This window comes from Orbicella faveolata, unplaced genomic scaffold (assembly GCF_042242905.1).
Source record: "Orbicella faveolata isolate gen_17 unplaced genomic scaffold, um_ofav_v1 contig_12, whole genome shotgun sequence".
NCBI classification, from domain to species: Eukaryota; Metazoa; Cnidaria; class Anthozoa; order Scleractinia; family Merulinidae; genus Orbicella; species Orbicella faveolata.
Window position 1 is genome coordinate 30011468 of NW_028301539.1, and position 19596 is coordinate 30031063.

The window sequence follows — 19596 nt, forward strand, 5'->3', positions numbered from 1 at the left end:
GAATGATAATAATAATCAGTATTGATCGGACGAGAAAATTCTCGAACGCGAACTTCTCTCACCTTGATTAATGGCAGAATGCATTAAAGTTCTTTTCAGTTTAGCTGAGATCATTCCCCAGTAAACAAAATACCATAGGTTTTAAATTCCCTGCAAGTCGAGGAAATTTGTTTTCCAGGACTTTGAAGTTGACACAGCAAGGCGACGAATCGTTATTTCGCGCCAAAAGAGGCGCGCGTGCACCAACTTTCCCGCCATTCTTTAGCCTGGCGCCCGCGTTGAATTTCAAAGTAAAATCCTGTGAAGCGAATTTATGTCAAGAAGGATTCATGAGTCGGGCACAGAAGTGATACTTGGCGGTTAAAATTTTGATTTCTTAGGGGTTTTAAACCTCGAAATGTTAGATATTGACACTGTAGTATATTTTTAACGCCGAAAAGTAGTCTTGCTCAGTTTACGAGTAACAAACGTGTGGTCGAGAAAGCGCTGTTTTTTTTTCTGACAACATGAACCACGATAGCGTAGATGACATCGGAAAAGCTTCAACTTTGTTGCAAGGTGAGCATATTCTTACATCAACTTTTCCTCGTCATGTCTGAAATTTATATATATAATGGTAAAGATAGTTGTTATCCTAACTAAGCTTAATAAAGAAATCAATGTTCTAAAAGTTTCGATATCTGAGCTGTTTCATTCAAGCATTGTAATGTTTTTCCTATGGAAAGCTGCAAAAGATATATTACGTGTACTAACTTCTTTTTTTTGTTTGTACACTTCAACAGCTCTTGTCAAAGACTTGCGTCAAAATCAAAGCAATGAGGAACGTGTGATAGCTTTGGCTGATCGTATAACTAACTTGACGAACAGAATGCATCAATTGTCGTTTGATAGAACTGAAAATAACGCAGCGTTGATTCAGACTCACAGCTGCGCTGTCACAATGTGGAATATTGCTGTGGCAATGAAGACTGGTGGCGGACAAAGTGGAACAACTTACAACGCAAAATGTAAGCGTCTTTGTTTTTTGATCACTTTTATTAACAAATAACGATCACTTATTACTTACAGACATTTCAAATAGTGAACATTGCTTGAACAAACACTTTCTCACCCATTTTCGTCGCTCCTGTGAGTAGAGCATAAGATAAGGCTACGTTTAAACAAGCAAGTCAAATTTCATAGGGTCTTCCCTAAAACCAGCTAAGGCAGGTGTGGCTTCTTCTTTAAAGTTGTCCTATTTATTTTCGCGAAAAAAAGTTAGGGCTTCAAAATGTGGTCTCCAGGCTCTCTCGGAATTGCGCGGAATGCCTGACACAAAAAGTGCTCGGGAGTGCATAGTCGGAAATTTCAGTCACTTCCCACCTTCACAATTTCACTGACTTGTAAGCATGCTTTGGAAATACTTATATGTGATGTAACAGTTATTTCTTTTTTGATTTGATTTGATTTTGATTTATTTATTTTTTTGCGTCAGTATGACTGCACAATGACTTCATTTTGCTTCAGAATAGACAAGCTTGGCCAATATCACTGATATTTATGAAATAGTAAACATGTACCGTGTTTCTATCGAGTTATAGAAACACGATTTTTAACCAATCACCGCGCGTATTTTCTTAGGGCTGTTTTCTAATGCAATATGATGTATCTATTTTTTATTCTAGTGCGGCATGCAGCTTGTAAGCTGTCATTTTTGGCTAATGCTACTGAAACGAGTGAAGTCACCTTTAGGAAACAGTTAGTGGTGAGAAAATTATTGTTATATCAATTTCCAGATGTTTTAGGTTTATATATAGCTATATAGACATTTGATGGTTTGGTACGAACATATGAATCAGCAAACATTTCAGTACAGTAGTTCCAACAACCAAGGCAAATTTAACATCTTCACTTACCAACTTCGCTTAACTGTGGTACTTCCTAATGTAGTTTGGAATGTACAATACCTTTTTTTCAGATACTATACGTTCCAAACTACATTACTGAGGTAGTTAGGTACTACAGCAGGCAAAGCTGATAAATGAAGATGTTAAATTTGCCTGGGCTGTTGGAACTACTGCACTGAAATATTTGCTGATTCATATGCTAGTAGCAAAAACACTACAGATTATCTGCAAAGTTACGAAGCATATATCTGAAGCAGTAACTGATCACAAATTTGAGGAGATAAAAAATCTGAAATTATGTCTTTTTTATTTAGATGACCACAAAAACAGGGAGAGCTTGGCTGGGTGAGTTTGCTGAGAAACAAAAAAGCATGCCAAACATTTTCATATTGCAAGGCTATCAATTCTTTTTCCTCCAGTTTACTTGATTGTTTTGTTTAGATTGTCAGAATCCAACCATGGCAGAGGAATCGCTTGCCTTAGCGTCTGAGGCAAGTATTAAAGTTATTGCTGCCAGTTTGATTAACTAGTAATTTGTTAGCGGATAATTCTATAATTATATCCAGGATAACTCTCACGATTAATAATAAAGTAAAAGTAAAACTTTATTTAAACAGGGTAGCCCATTCAGGCTCAACGGCTGGTATCCATAGGGGCCCTGTATAAATAACATCAGGTTAAATATACAAATTTATGTACACAGATTAAAACTTTCTGACTAAAACTGTGTTAAAAAATCTATTCACAGTACTAAAATACTAAGAGAAACCACTAAGAACTATTACAACTAATAAAAACCCTTTTGCACGGCAGGCAGCATAAACTCTGTATGCCTTTGGCTTTTGTTATGTCGGTGGGCAGCTCATTAAAAATTTTCGCTCTGCTAAAAAGAAACCTGTTTTTCCCAAATAATTATAATTATTATCCATCAAATATTTTTGCTCACATGCGGTTGGTCTAAATGCGTCACGTGACTGAATATTCCCCAGCTGAAACTGGGAATATCCGAGTGATATTCCCCAATTTTCAAAACCACGCTTGTTGTGAAAAATATTTGAAGGATAATAAACACAATAGCCTCCATTTGATGTGTAAATATGATTGGATATTATTTTGTCCTCGGACATTATCTGTTCCTCAAAGCTCACAGTTTTTCTTGGTTTTTGTCTCTTTTGCTGACTATCCTTATGACCATTTTATTCTATTATTGCTTGTATTTTCCACATTATCTTCACCATTAAATCGTAATAAATAAATAAAAAATAAGAAATAAACAGCTAATGTCTGCGTACAAATATCCGAGCATATTTCCATGTCAAATGGAGGCTATTGTTTATATAATCTTTATGGAGGAAGGTCCTGTCACATTGCATGGTTTTCAGGGAGGTCCTCAGTAACTAAGGTAAAATAGAGTAAAAAAAATAAAAACTAATCACAATCAAATCCAAGTACAAATGAAAAATGGAAGTAACAATTGAAAATCACAAGTTCGAATTGTAGTGTTGGAATGGACTGCAAAAGTTGTGGTCCTCAAGAAGTGAGCAAGACTCTTCAATGGCTGAGTACTCCAAACAGATTGCCGAAAGTGAGCGGTACATGTTCAGAGTCTTCTGTTACAGAGCTGAAGCTGTGAGTATTTCTGCCCTCTTCTACATTTATTTAGTTAGAAACTGTTTTAACAAATGAAGTTAAGTCAACTTAACATTGTGTATTCTAGTTTCTTGTCCTTTACATCTATCAGTGGTAAGGGGGCTTGCTGACACTCCTCCACTATGCTCTTCTTCCTGTTCTTTTCTTGGGGAGGGATGGCACCTGATTCCAGACTTTGAATGCTCAATCTCAATTTCAACAGAACTTCTCACTGAATCGTCAAGATGAAGCAAAATTATATGTAACCAAAGCGAAAGAAATATTGACAAGACTTCCTGCAAAAGAGGTAAAGTTTCTTATCTAGACTCTTCAAATACAATTACTTTTAAAGAAATGGTCTTCTAATGAATTGCTCAAGCCACTCTGGAATCATTAGAATTTTTTCTACTTTTTGCAAAGAGTATTACCCTGGCAGAACTATGCTACAACTTTGGTGTTGATACATACTACAGGGAGGAATATGACAGTTGTATTGCCTGGCTCAGGTAGGTAGCTTTTCAGAAAAGAAAGTTTCTTTTTTCTTTTTTTGTTTTGTTTCTGAGGTGATATTGCCTGCCTATAAATGTATCTTATTGTCCAGCTTTATCAAGGTTTAGACTTTTTATTTATGATGCTTGGACCGCTTTCAATAGGTTTTCTAACTATTAAAATAACAATTTTTCTCTAGGAAAAGCTATGATCTTAGAAAAGGGAACAATCCTTTTGGGGCTAAGAAAGAGGTTGGTAAAGTAGTCTTTTTCCTATTTAATACACTTTAGCGTATTTAACCATTTTGGTATAAAGCTTTAAAGATGATTTTGTAAATAGTTGGTAGTGATAATTTATTTCATAAACCACAATTACATCTTTTAAGAAAGTTCTTCATGGTATAATTGAATTAAATACTAGGTAATGACAAGGGAATCACAAATCATTTTCTCTTGATTTTAATAAGTTACTCTCTCGCTCGCAGCAGGCAACTACTCTGCGCCTTATGGCTAATGCATACCTTGACTGGGACTCTAAACAACACTGGCAGCTGGCTCTTAATGCAGTTGGTGAGTAAGTATACTTTAATTAATGTGCATTACTGTTTACTAGAAAACTATTAAAAATAAAATAATAATTTCCTCTCTGTTTTTAATTTATTTGCAGATCTTGCAAACTCTGTAAGTATCGTACACTTTTCACTGTGCTCAATCATGAGTTGTTATTTTTCTCTGGCGGATTGAAGTATGTTAGTTTTATTTTGATAGGAGTATGCACATCCAGCTGGTCTCTATCTAAAGGCCAAGCTGCTTATCATGGGTGACGGAGATGAAACTTGTCCATCTTCGAGATTGGATTCAGGTATGTTGACCAAAGAACTGTTTTTCTCAGTATTTTCTCTGACTTTTCAACAGATTTATTTATTAGTTTCATTAAACAGATGACCATATTCACAAGCTTTTCATGCCAATCCTGGCCAAACAAGTCGCCCATCATTCAACCTGAATTTGTCTGAAAATTCCACTCAGAATGTAGCTCGACAGAGATCCAAGCATCTCTTATCCTGTCTTTCTCAGTTTCTAAATTTTGACAGAGACATAACAACCAATTGATCAAAAGGCAGCATACATGTCTGTAGTGCTATGTTATTAGTATGGCATTTTTAGGGTCAAATCACAGACATCCTTGAGTGAGGGAAGAACTGAGGGTGCAAAAGAAGATATATTTTTATTTAGCGTCAATTTTTGCATCCTTTCATTTAGTCTTTGAGGAAACTCTTCAGCATCCTGACTTGAAGGTGGACCTTGGGTTGTGTGCAGTAAACCTTGCTGTCCAACACAAAAGGTGAATCAACTGGCATCAAGAAACATTCTTGTGAACGTGATATCGCACTATCACAACCACCTCTACTGTTTTTATCTCAGCCACACACAGACCTCCAAGAATCAGATGCGGCTCATGAGTAAACACTTATTTGTTACTAGTTTCAGTCGAGGTCTTCATTTTTCTTAAGAAGTTGATTTAGAAAACAATCCTGTGACATCAGGGTTATAACTTATTATTATGTTTTAACCGGCAGGATAGAGTTGGCTTTTGACTGCTTGAAAATACTGGCATCTCGGTTCAAAAATTCTCCTGACCTTTACAAAATTCAGCTGGAGCACTTAGTAAGTAAACATGGAGGGTTTTCACTTGTCTTTGAGTGTCAAAAGTAATCAGGCAATTACCTTGGCTACTACAGTTAGAGATTGGCAGAGTAGTCCAATATATTATTGGTAAGTAATTGGTTTGGTTTTGGTTTCGCGACACTGAATTGAAAACCCCTCTAATGTCTAAAATATGAAATGTAACATAACATTTGTGACAAATTGTGACCAGTTGTAACTCACATTGCATTATCGATGGCAACAGTTTTGTTTTAGCCTCTTTTTTTCCCCTCAAACCAACTATGTTCCCCAGGAACGCTTAAGTAATGGCTTGCAGTGTGAAACACCTTTCTTTCCTTATAACTAACAAGTGAATTTTACATTTACCTTGATGATTGAAGTAGGACTTTGGAAACAAAGAAACAAACACGCAATCCTAATGTTCTAACAGTGGGTTTAAAACAGTACTATAACTGATTCCTAAATATTTGTGAATTTCATAGAGGTTTATGTACTCAGACAATGAATTTTAACGTAACAGAACCCTCTTAAATTAGGCGGGGCTTCATTAAGAGCTGGGTATTGAGCAAAATCGGCAATGTTTCCCACCTGGTTTTTCCATCCAGAAGATAGTTTTTCTTGTAAAGAAGTTCAGTTCAAAACGTTTTGCCTGTCTGTGTTAGTGTGGAAACCAGTTGCCCTACTGCTAAAAATGTTAATGAACAATTCCTACTGGTACTCTAAACAGTAATTTTGATATCCTCATCTTGGAAGGAACTTCTCCTAAAAAACAAGCAGGATGAAGCTGCAAAAGAACTTATTGAAAAGTGCATCGTTGGTAAGTTACTCATATACTTTACATGTTAGCCTAAATTTCTTGGAAAGTGAAACCACCGGAGAGTATCTGTGCTACTTGTCTGCAATTTCAGTGTGGACTTTTTAACTGCTGCTGGCATGCAAACCGCAGGAAATGTCGTATCTAGTGTTCTATGGGAAATCCACGAATCATTTTCTATTCGCTGGTAGGGAACGATTGTGCACTCGCTGCTCTTGAAACCGAAATTATTATTGATTTTATGCTTTAAAAAAAATTACAATTGTAGGTTTTGTGCAGTAATCATTTAGAGTGTCTACTAAAACAATTAGACCACTCACCCTCAATTTCTATGAACGATAGTCAACTCAGCTATGCCTCTTTTGACTATTTGCTCATAGAAAACTCGGGCTTGTAGTCTTAAAATATAGTTGTTAAATACAACTGTAAACCAAATGAAAAATATCATATTTTTCATTTATCTCAGAAGTACTGATCACTTCTTTCATTTCACGCACAAGCTGAAAGGAGTATGTTATAAAGTGTGTTGTATTTATCATTTCGAAATTATCTTTGGAAATTGATTTGAATAATTTTTCAGAACAAATAGGAAAATCTCTTGATTCTGAGATGTGTCAAAGATTCCACATTACTTTATGGGAAAAGGCTGCTGCTGCTTACGAGGTTGGTGCTGACAATTTTTCTAAAATCAAAACGTAAACCATTACAAACACAGTAAGAATCCTGGAAGGAGATGTAATAGCAGTTAGCCGAGCAGCTAAAGTCCTCATTTGAATCGTTATTGTTAGCCACTCGCACTATTGTCCGGGAGGAAATCTATTTAGGCCTGTGAATAAGGTAATTGCTGATCATGATACACAACTTTTCCTCAGGGGAAAGACTACAAAGAAGCCTTAAACTGGTACAATTACTCACTGAGTATGTTTTCTTCAAAAGAGACAAACGAAAAGAACATTGGAAAACTGCAGGTGAGTTGTAGAATTGTTTCTAATTCTTAACGTAACTTTTTCTAATTAACAATTAGATTATGAGCCTATCACCTCATAGAAATCTAGCACGAATAATGTAATGGTTTAAGTGGAATTCTAGCTGAAATTTCCTTCAAATGACGATTCCAGTTATTTCTGGTCGCGTACATCAGATGTGTACTCGCGCTTATCAGTTTCTTTCAAAACTTCCGAGCTTTTTTAATTCAAGAAACCTTAAATACATTCCTTTTAGTCTTCTCAGGAATTTGACTATCCATTTGTTTCTAAATGTTCTTTCAAAACTTCGGAGAAACGAGGAAATGTTGAGATTTTGTCGACCACATCAAGTCATTGCGCACTAATGGCTGATAGTGTGCAATGGCTCAGCCAATCAGATTACGACATTTGAATTAGTATACTAGTAGAATTATACTAATACTGTTACTAGATTCACTAATGAGAGCCGCTCATTAAGTATAGCACTTTTACATCTACTGAGATAGCTGTTTCTAGTGATGAACTTACTTACTTACTTACCACTACAATGCACCTGACCTACCGCAAGTTGTAATCAGTGTGAAGTTCGTTCGTTCAAACTAGTAAAATCAAGACGTAAAATCAAAAATACTTATTGCATCTTTTTATTGCAGAGGAACAAATGTTCCTGTTACATGAATCTTCAGGATTACGAGAAGGTTTGTTTAGACATTAACTGAAGTCCTATACCATGTTGTAGACTACGAAGCAGCCCCTTTTTATCAGTCAAGCGTGGCGAAAAAGAAAGTGCGATTGGCCATGGAAATAACGTGGCGCGCCATTTTTTCCCTCGCACAATTCTTTCGCGTCACACCTAAGGGGCCGCGAGAAGCCGTCTAGCAATTTGTCCCGTCTGCGTACTTTTGTAAAGCGCACAAAACAGCAATGGATGAGATCGTCTTCGGCATTACCTACAATTCGTTTAGTTTCACTTTTTTTAATTTCTCTGGTGTTTAGGCGAAAGAAGCTATAGCAGAAGCCGAGCAAAGTGATCCAGAAAGCCCAGTTATTTACTTTTACAAGTTTAAAATTGCCCTCATGGAAGGAGAAGATGACATTGGTTAGTAGACGACTTTTGCAATCGCTTTTCCAGCCGTGAAACCCCAAACCATACTCAATCGGTTGTATGTATTTTACCGTGTGCTATTGCCTCAGCTGTAGATGCAATGACAAAGATGAGTGAAGTTGGCTCAAGGCAAGATAAGAACATCACAGAAACGGATGCTCACGGGTTGATGTGTCTTGCTGCGCAGTTGGCTCTAGAGGTATGGTTATAACGGACACTTCCTGAAAGACCACAAGGAAAGTGAGACATTTAATGTAGTGTGGCCGAGCTAGCGTGACCAAGTGGTTAGGGTACCGGTTTTGAAATCTGGAGGTCGTGGTTTCAAGACCCACTCTGACCACTGAGTTGGAGTTGTTTCTGGGCGTAGTTAGTAGACCCTCAACTCCTCAGTCATAAAAACACTCATGCTTGTAAATAGCAAACTGGTGTGCCTCCCACCAGATGGGATTTTTAAGCCTATTGTAGTTATCTGAAATATTTGTTTCTTTCAGTTGAAGTGGCATTCCTGAGAACTAGCTAGGTGTTAGTAGCTAAGCGCATTGACTATTATAAACAGTCAACATTTAACGTTTTTTATCACTGAATTGCATTTTTAGTATTAACAGTGGATTGCTTGGGCAGAGGCACGGTGACTGAAGCTCCCCTAACAACATTTGAAATACTCAACAGCGGTTACGCTTTTTTAACTGAAGAAGATAAGAGTATGAATTTTCTAGAAGAGTAAACAAACGTGATCAATCCCCTGACCTAAGTTCCAGAAGATCAAAATGGTGGCTTCAACTTGCTGCAGTATACATATATTGGTTACGTCTAGGATCCGCTTCAGCGGATTAATCAACCTGCGCATCAAATTTAAAAGAAACCGAGTTTGTTCCCTGTAGTCTGTAGCCTGTAGCCTGTAGCCTGTAGCCTGTATCAGTCTAGAGTGGGTAATAACAGTATTTCTGCTCAATGACTTCTGTTCTTTTCCATAGCAAAAGAACCATAAGGTAGCCGTCAGTGCGCTGGAAAAAGTTGTAGCTACAAGCAGTGACAATCAACAAGTTCTTACGTCACTGAGGTACACTGAAGTAAAGAACTTACTCAATTTTACCTTCTTGTAAGCTAATTCTGAACAATCTTATGTTATTGCTATGGGCTATACCTTCTGATTAAGTCAGGAAGGATTGTAAAGAGCCGTTTTCTTTATGTTGAAATCAAGCCAAGTCAGTTGTTGCTACGTTTGCCAAACTAGTCCGTTTGTATGCGTGTTTCTCGATCTCTGATCTGATAATTTCATGAATCTTCTTGAAATTAGGTGCCTGACAAGGTTGAAGCTTACAGCGCAGTCCACAGATTCAGGGAAAAGGTAAGTTCCGACAACAGCGCGTGTTCTTGCAATGGCCATGGTTACATGTTTCTGTTTTAAGTCTTTCAAGTCCTGCTGGTTGTTTCATCACACCTTTTGAAGCACAGTTATTTGCACTATAATTGGTCTGGTTTATCTTTTACAGAAATACATGTCACATGGTTGAATTATATGTTTATACGCTAAGAAATGACCATAAATTGTGCGTTTCTCTCTTACGCAGGAAAGAAGGCAGCAGTTTTCTTCGTTACCTAGAGATCGGTAACTGTTTCATTCTTTGTAGCTTTGTAGCAACTTTCGTCAGCAGCAATGATTTTAGTTACGATAGAGCGGTTTTCAAGTGAGTGTAGAAAGTAATCAGGCAATTACTTTGGTTTTGGTTTTACCACGTTTGATTTTGGCTGATTGGTTCGGTTTTAGTTCTGCGACACTCAGTTGAAAACCGCTCGATATTAGTAATAAAAGTCCTCTCCTATTGCCTTGGTAGTACTTCGCAACACATTGAAATCATGACGTCAATATCGTTACTAATTTAATTGTGCTGAGATGTGTTAATGTTTTTTGTACTTATTTGGTCAGCTCTGGGTCGTTTGAATAAAATGCAACAAGTGGGCAGTTCTAATGTGCAAACAGAGGCCACCTGGTTTATGAAAATCGGTGAGCTTGTGATACTGGTAAAATATCTTTCCTTCACTGAGTTGAGCTAAGTTGTTTAAAAAATAGAAAAATGTACCGTGTTTCTATCGAGTTATAGACACAAAAGTGGAGTTTTGTCGGAGAGAACGAGAAATGCTGTGGGAACACGAGCCGACAGTTGAGCTCAGCTGTATTAATATAAGTCATGCAATGTAATTTAATTTAGAGCTATTGCCGAAAACATGAATATGATAAGGCCAACGTCGAGCCATTTAGCGGGCCTTATCGCGGTATCCATGGCATGAAGCAACAAGAACTATATCCCCCCCTCTCCAGCATTAAATTCTCCAGTACCCTTTTATACACATGGGTGGAGAGAGGCACAATGCGAGTAAAGTGTCTTGCCTAAGAACACAACAAACTATCCCCGTCTAGGGCTCGAACCTGCACCGCTCGATCCGGAGTCAAACACGCTAACCACTAGGCCATTGCGCCTCCACCGAAGAAATGGTAGGAGCAAAAGCAAGCTCTTCAACTTTTACCTTTGATTGTTAGGTAGTTCAGTAAAATTACAAAAAAGTACAACATCGAGGAGGATTATGTAACATTCCAGCAATTTTCATCATTATATTTGCTCTTCCTTATAAATGTAAACCCGAATTCAGTGGAACTTTTTCCCTTTTCCGAAAGTGAGCTATTGCAACATTAGTCTAGGTGATTTCAAGAATTTTCTTATCAAGTTACTGGTCGAGTTGTTTTTACTCAATCATTACACCACTTCACCAAACTTATAGCATGACATATATTGTTTTCAGCTTGGAATCTGGCGTTGGAAAGTACTGATACTACCATGAACATGCAAGATCTTTTTCTGCTTTGTTACAAGGTATATTGCATTGAATTGATTAATTTCAGTAAATGTTTTTTTTTTCCCTAGAGAACGACCTCTTTTAAGACCAAACGTTATGAGAAATGTATACAAGTTGGAAATAAGTTTTGTTCTTACCAAACTTAGAGTTCGTTAATTGTGGTTGTTTCTTTTGTTTAGTTTTCTTGCTTCTGTCCCATGGAATCAACTAACTTGATTCGTCAGAAAAATTGCCTCGTTATGGCAGCTGCATCTGCAGTTCAAGCAGCAAGAGAACAAAGTAACAGAGAAGGGAAGGTTTGTTTCACTTCAAACTAAAAAGCACATAGACAGTCATAATGGGATTGCTTTAAAGTAGCATGCAAGCTGGTACTGTAAAAACTGAAACATGATATAATGCGCGTTTATCTCGAGTTTTACATAATTAAAATCCTTCTTTCCTCAGAATAAGCTATTGAGGCAGTGTGTGGAACATGTTGAGGCTTGCCGTGATCTACGTAGAAAGATAGGGATTGGAGGGTCAAGCAGCAGTCAGAAAGGTAGCCATGACACTGTTTTGTTTCTTCTGAAGTTAAATACACGGCACGAATAATGACTTAGTAAGCCAAGTAGCTTATGTAAACGCGCAGACGTCTTAACTCCTCCATCTACTTTGATGATAGGCGGTGGTGTGCACATGTTATCTTACCTGGAACTTTCAGTTTCATTTTGACTAGTAAAATTGTCACTGTTCTTTTTAGAAGAAGTAAAAACACCTGATGTTAACACTAACAGGCTTTGCTTTTAAGGGATTTTTCGAGACAAAACCAATCTGAAACTTCCTTTTCAGATGAGTCAGTGGTACTGTTGACATTGTATGAGTTCGAGGCAAAGGCACAATTAGGCGATTCAGACCTGTCCTTGTGTCTCGATACTGCGGAGGCCCTGCCACATGCTGATGCTAGCACTTTCGAAACTCTTGCTGGTAAATAAGACGTACGTAGTCATAATTTCAAAACATTTTTACCGTGAGGACTATCAGAGAAAATTTGGAGAATCCACACGAATCGGAATGCAAACAAAACGTGGAAGTTCTTGGTGGGGACTGGGTAGATTATATGGGGGGATCCTCAAGCGGTGTTAACACCCTCAACGCACCACAGTCAGCACGTTTCAAATTTGATCTATTGCAAATTGGTGTATTCCCTTGCCTGCTGCACTTGAGCTAGTACATAACGGTCAGCGGAATAAAGCAGGGAGGAAAATTAAGAAACAACACAGAAATGTCTCCTTCTTACTGATCAGGCTAACATTCCATCCACGCTCTCTCCATTGGGCTTGAGAACAAAGAAAAAGTTATCAAACTTTCAACAAGACGTTACATCATCGGTTCTCGATGCCCCTTTAAATTAAGTGATTTCGCTTTTTAAATAATCAGTAACTGATTTCCACTACCATTCCAATTTTTTTCAATATTTTTCCATTTTTGTGCTTCTAAATATGCAGCTCTCGCAGTTGAACCGCCTGCCTACTACAGAGAAATAAGCATGAGAGCTTTGAAAGTTTCTATCAAGAAACATCTTGCCATGGATGTAGTTGACTTCACTAAATTAAGGTAATTGATTGTCACCGCTTTGCCCTGGTTTTGTTCATACACAAAGTACCTAACGGAAGACTTAGCAGGATTGGCTGAGAAAACAATAGAACAAACAACAGAAACAATGAACCTGCCCCTAAAACAATAGAGATGGGTAAAACAGCTAATTATCACATGCGTCCCCAGTTCGCATCTTATGGGAACATGCAGGGTTCGTTATGCTTTGTAAACCAACTATTACCAGCAGTTGTTCAATCTTATTGATTTCCTTTACAATGCAATGTAAAACATCTGAAATGACGTGGATATTACTCTTGATTTCTTTTACAGCAAAGCGTTTCACAGTCTTGTACATCACGCATTGAGTAGTGGTAGCAGCAGTGACGCTGAAAGTAAAGAAGAGGCCTTAGCTGTTTACCAAGACATTTGTGAAATCATTGAGAACCAGGCCAAGGTGAGAGATATATCGAATATACTAAGTATTGGCTGAGCTAACATCCTTGTTGCTTGTGGTTAACGATAAATTAAGAGTAGCGTTTCCACCATCTTTCTTATGCACCTCGAAGAGCCAATGGGTGAGGGTGAGCTCGGCTAGAGATGTAAAGGGCGGTCCTTTTTGTAAGTTATTTTCTGCTCCTATTAACTACAGATTAAAGAAGATATGGAAAAAAATCGAAAAAGGGAAGCTGGAAGGCTAATGATTCACGAGATATTGCTAGTCAAAGAAAAAAGGCTAAGCGGACTCTATTCGGGCAACAGTGTTTAATTAGCTTACATTGTTCGTCACATTAAACTCGACTCCCTAACACTTAAGCTAGAGTATATCTGAGCTGAACGACTTAAATCCGCATTTAATTACTGCAGGTTGGATTTAAAGATAATTTGCCAAAAAAGGCTTTTGCATTTTCGGTTGTTCCGCAGACGTCCGGATAAGAAAGAGGTAAAAATCGAAGACGAAATTTCATGAATTAAACATCTTCACAAAAAGAGAAGAAGTGCAGGTGTTGAGCAACTGGACTAGTAGCAATTTTGTCTCTCCTGGAGAATTACACGTAACCGTAATTCGCTGAGATTTTTAGAAGTAAGAATAATACTAAACCATTTCATTTGGAAACTTGTTTAAATCCAGGGTTGCTATCCTGAGATTCAAATCTTATGGCTGATGACAAAAGCATGGAACTGTGGGATAAACCTATTCAGGTATGATATCCACGTATACTTGAACCAAGGTAATAAGAAAATAATGCCAACATCAAAAACCAAAAGAGAAACAGAGTGGCGTATCTGCTGATAACTTAAGGCTAATATGACAACTTAGAAAGCCCTTGCCATCTCCAATCGTATCTCTCCAATCGGCAGTACCTGTATCTTATGAGACGTTTTGGTGAATCGAAAACTTTCAGTTTAACAGAGAGTTTGAGTGAACCCTTTTTTGTTCCGGAAGTGCGTGGCTTAGTCCTTTATTCCCTCTTTTCTACAATTTCTAGCTCAAACAGACACGCGGCGGGAGAGAAGTGGTGCGCATTGGCCATGAGGCTGCTTCACCATTTGTCTACATTCAAGTGTAACTATCAACACAAGGTACAAATCCATTTTGAACATTTAACTCAGGTGGTCTATTACTCTCAGTTTCATTTATTCAAATCGTTTAGTTAATTACAGCCTGAATTATAATTCCTTTGCTAGCTATGCTTTTCTTTAACTTAAAATTGTCTGCGATCGTTAATGTTGTTGCCGGCTCTTGTCAAAATTTTGTTTGTCGGAACCGGTCTTGCTCATGATTTAAAATCAGTTATACCTCTCCAACTTTAGATGACTAAAGTTTATGGCGACATCTTGGACCGCATGGAGAATAGCAATTTCAAAGGCCAAGTTGAAGAATAACTTTTCCCAAGTAACCTACTATGAAATGACGTATTACCCAATGCGGATTCTGCCTGAACGTTTGACTGCAAGTCAAAAATTTTATTTATGGTGTTCTAGCTGTGTACTTTGATACCATTTTCACCAACAAATTCCCAATAAGGCTATGTTCACATTTGGTGCCCGAGCACGGTGACCGGGTACAAAGTCTCGACTCGGACACTAAACGGTACTTGGATACTTGGAGTACCCAGTGTCTGATCGCAACACTTTTTTGTGCCGGTGCCCAGGCACTAGTTTTCAGGCAACAAGTGTGAACGCATGCGCAGCCTTAGAATGACATTCCCCCTTTGGTTTATGGCCTAGATAAAACCATTATTGAAAATTTGAGTGTTAACTTTTCTTTGACACTTTATGAGAGGAAACCTTCCAAAACGCAGCTTTCAATCTAAGCTGCTTGTCGAGTACGACATAAATACTTAATTTGACTCTGTAGCTGGGCCACGTTTGTGGTGTTCTTTTAAAAGTAAAGACAATTGAAGTGAAAAAGAATATTTTAAGGGAGACAATGGTTGAAAGCTTTTTCGACACTAAACAATTTTAAAGACTTCAATAAATTCTATCGAGTTTTATTCTTATACACCTTCCTCTTAAGTAGTGTATGTAGACGTATGTAAGTCAAACACTGTTTGACAGGCCCCGGTTGTCCACAGGTTGAATAACGCTATGAATAGGCCATTTCCGAGTTACCTTGTGCCTCTGTTTCAGAACGAGTCTTCCTGCAAAACCTTTCAAATGAAAATGATATTGATTTAAATGAGAATGAACCGGTATAGACGGAACTCACTTTCAAATGAATGGCTTCGCTCTTAGACTCGTTTAGACACGGAAGCAAAAGACAACTAGGAAATGGCCTATTAGCGGATAAATCACTGTTCAGTAGATAACGTCGTTGTCCACTGCCTAGTGATTTATCCGGCGGACAGCATTCTCTAACCTTTGAACAAACAGAACTTAAGCTTTTTGACCTTCCAATAATTTAGTCTCCGTCTACGTTACCGCTATGTGTTGTGGTCAGAAGTCCACATGCCACGTTTACTGTGATAGTAATGAAAGATCCCCGGATGTCGCACTCTGTCATATTCCATTCCAAGCCTTACAAGTCTCTCCATAAAGTCCCAATCTTCTCCGCCCCATTTCTCGTCAAAGGCCTTTTCATTGAATCCTCCAATTCGGTCCCAGTCGCTTTTAAAAATGCCAACTAATCCAAATCCTTGCGGTTCCCAAAATCCTTTCAGCGTCGCTCGAGATTCTCCACAACTCAGGCGGATTATAACGGGAGTGTACACAGTACGACCTTCAAAACAGCGCTGTGGAGTAAATTGGTAAAACGCTCGGTCATTATATGTCTTATCACTGAAAATCAAACCGTACTTTTCTGGTTATCAACTACCCCAGTCATAGCCTTCCCCTGCCTTCCCGGTTAATACCTTTGTTCTGGTAAGACTATAGCCTAGTTGATTAGTCGTTGATTTGTCTGTCTCGATCTCCCGTCTTAATAAAACTCGCCCGTGATCATGATTCTGCTCGGGAAAAGTGATTCTGCGCGGAAAATGTAATAACTTTCTTCGCCTTTAACATCCGAATCATTGAACATGTATATGTGATATGTGAGAGTAGATTTTATTTTCTTTTGGAAACTCAACGTAATTGCCATGTCGAATTTGCAAATAGCATCATCTGACTTCTCAGATCACTATTGGTTTTTATTCAATCTTTCACCGAATTCTGCTCAAAGTTTTTTTTCTCTGCTGGTATAATACACGTTGCCAACGGGCCTAAAAATGCACAGTGCTTGCATTAGAAGTTATCCAAACCCATTTGTCACTTACTTTTCGGATGTCATCAAAGAGTGTAGTCGGCAAGTCCAAGTGCAGATCAAGGGTGAACACAATGGTCTCGGGATCATGAACTTGTTCAACAGCTCTGTTGAAAGATTTAGTGCGGGAATAGTGTTCTGCTTGTTCACTGATAACAATGTAAGGTGGAAGTTTCCTCAAAGCCAACTCGTGCTCCAGATTTATGTCAGAACTGTTATAATCAAATATGACCAGACGCACGTTTTCGTCTCCTGTGACAGTGTACATCGCTTCCAAGTTGTCTAAGAAGTGCACCATCCATCGGCCTTGATTTCTAAGAGTGATCACCAAAGCAATTTTGGCATTTCTTTTCCACTGGAGACCTTTAGGATAACACAAGGAATCAGTGTCCTTTGGCCGGAAGACGTGTTCAGATAGCCTGAGCGGCTCGTCTCGGCCTGTGACATTTACTAAGAACTCCAGGAGAAACCGACTCCCTAGCTCTTTGTCAACTTTTCTTTCCACGTTTATCAGTTCTAGGACCTTAATTTTGCTGCAAAGAAAGGTTACAAGAAAGGTTTCCTTGTCTGTTGCTCATTAAATTGTGTAACTGCACCTTATTACAAATGTAAATAAATGAAGTACTTGCTGTTTCAAGTTACTTTCAAACTTCGCTGTTTTATTTTTTAGTCAGGAAGTATTGTTCAAACCTTTAGGTGGAAGATGTAACTAATGAGTTGTAGAAATGGAAAGAGTGAGATGAACGTGATGTAAATAAATCTAATATGAATGTGAATATTAAAACAGTTTGTAAAATTCACAGTATGTGCATGGAAAAGTGTTACTGCATGACGTGTGAAAGGCTCGCCTTTCCAGTCTTAATGGACTTTTTTTTATCGATGTCACGCTTTTCCGCTTTCATTCAAACAAACAACAAAAAAATAAGCCCCACCGCTCGATTTATCATGCCGAATTTAGCAAATATACGAAGCTTCATAAGAATCCGTTGGAAACTCGTGAAAATATGGGACCTTAGAGTTACCAATTTTTACAAAGAAATGTTTGCATATTAAAAAAGAAATCAAAAATGAATAATTTAAACAAGAGAGGGCGATAACACAAAACTGCATTCACTTACCTGGGATAGCGCTGATGTAAGTCATCCATGTAGATCCTTGCAACCTTCTGTGCTGTTGCTGTATCCAAATGATGATCCCCAAACTCTGGAAACTTATTAATGATCGTTCTGTACTCCGCTGCTGGGTAACTTCCTATAGGAATAAAATGATCTTTCAGGATGAAGTCATAAACAAGTTGTGGGCTACCATCAGGTGCTTCCTTTTTTGTAAGATAGCTTGGCGTATATTCGCAATAAGGCAACACATCTCTTACCATCTCATGAGAGAGGTATTGTGGCGTGGCTTTAGTTTCCGTTCTTGTACTCTGCCGATGGTGGGATCTTGATTTGCATGCTGGACTGTCTGGAGTCATGTCGTAATTATGCAGAGTCCCGCTATCGTTCAGAAACAAAGACAGGCTGTCAGTGGAGATTATTTCAAACTTATCACGTGGCGTTGCAGGCACGCTCCACGCCACTTGGAGAAAGTCGACTCCCAACAATTGAACGTGTAGAATTTCTATGAAATATTTTCGATCTTCCTTTAACTCTATCTCGTCTGAAACCTGTGACAGTGATTGCTGGAAATTATCCCTGGTAGTCCATTCGCCCAGGCTACAAATTAAAACAGCCTCGGAAGGGTCTTCCCCTGCACTGAGCCACAATTCTGAGAAATCATCCGAAGCAATTGCGAATTTGTACTTGCCCGTTTTCGGTGGATGTAAGAATCCAAATATTCTCTGGGCATACTTATCTTTAGATCTTGTAACGTCTAGCGCTGTAATGACTGCCTTCTCGTCTGGTGCCTTTGGAAACAATGGGTGGTAACACAGAACATGAAGCGGCGACGGGCAGAAGTCGTACCAAGTATGGACGTTTATTCCAGAAATTATTTCATTTTCCTGTCTTTCCTTGGACATATTGTCGTTGAAGATTTCCCTTGTCAGTGGATTGGTTGCGCGAACTGAAGACAGATTAAATGCAATTCGAGTCCCACCTCTTTCGCTTGTGATTAAAACACCGCATATAACAAACACGGCCATAACAGGAATGGAAAACTTCGCAAGCCATTTCCGGCGGAAGATGAACACGAATGATAACAAGAGTCTCATAGCTGTTACATTTAGAATGAACATCCGAGTTCACAGTTTTTTCCTCTGTTTTGACCTCAATTGAGTTCTGACAATGGAGCGAAACGAAAATTCTTGGAAACAAAACAAATTACCTAGATACGGCTTTACAAGACGTCTTCGTGTCATGGTGTACCTTTAGGTCATGTTACTCGAGTACACTTTTAATCGCAACACTTCGAAAAATTGTCATCAACCAAATTATCCTGTTAGAGCGGTTTTTATTTGAGTATCTTATTATTAATACATTTGCCACATTTGCTTGGGCAATGCGTTATTACATTTACCACATTTATTTGTATTATATTACATTTAGCGTAAACATGTACTACGTCAACTGAGGGGTATGTTTTTACATCTGGGATTCATTTTAATTACATTCACGGTAAGTATTTTTAAGTTACCACTGGAAACGACACAATTGACAAGTTTCCGTGAAAGTGTGTATGGTCCAAGATCTCATTTTAATAATAAACTGAATCCAACAAACACTAACAACCTTAACGACACGAAAACGAGGCAAATTGTTCAAATGCCGCGTTTGCATGTTACTTTGCGTCACGTAAACTGGCATTGTCACGACCGCTATTCCATCCCGCTGTGAGCTGCTCATAGAAAGCGGTAGAATTTAGCCTGCGTGCGGA

At 38.3% G+C, this 19596-nt stretch overlaps 2 protein-coding genes across 2 annotated transcripts; one reads left to right on the forward strand and one right to left on the reverse strand.

The window, feature by feature from the left end:
• The first annotated feature begins 506 nt into the window (after positions 1–506).
• Positions 507–15398, forward strand: LOC110060383 (testis-expressed protein 11-like). Its single transcript, XM_089281571.1, has 33 exons — positions 507–558; positions 726–1007; positions 1665–1744; positions 2201–2231; positions 2328–2377; positions 3387–3515; positions 3739–3822; positions 3936–4021; positions 4204–4255; positions 4489–4573; positions 4671–4684; positions 4772–4865; positions 5267–5348; positions 5584–5671; positions 6425–6488; positions 7066–7148; positions 7358–7453; positions 8104–8148; positions 8447–8549; positions 8645–8754; positions 9530–9615; positions 9853–9903; positions 10127–10164; positions 10483–10560; positions 11355–11425; positions 11588–11704; positions 11853–11946; positions 12237–12371; positions 12893–13001; positions 13314–13437; positions 14113–14183; positions 14471–14564; positions 14796–15398. The coding sequence occupies exons 1-33, from the start codon at positions 507–509 to the stop codon at positions 14865–14867; spliced, it is 2850 nt and encodes a 949-aa protein (XP_089137697.1). The 3' UTR covers positions 14868–15398.
• LOC110060384 (beta-1,4-N-acetylgalactosaminyltransferase 3-like) lies at positions 14601–19021 on the reverse strand. The gene is made up of 3 exons (XM_089283253.1): positions 17844–19021; positions 16739–17258; positions 14601–16216 (listed from the first exon to the last, which is right to left on the reverse strand). Exons 1-3 carry the CDS (start codon positions 18956–18958, stop codon positions 15908–15910), a joined length of 1944 nt encoding a protein of 647 aa, XP_089139379.1. The 5' UTR covers positions 18959–19021; the 3' UTR covers positions 14601–15907.
• Positions 19022–19596: the final 575 nt, after the last annotated feature.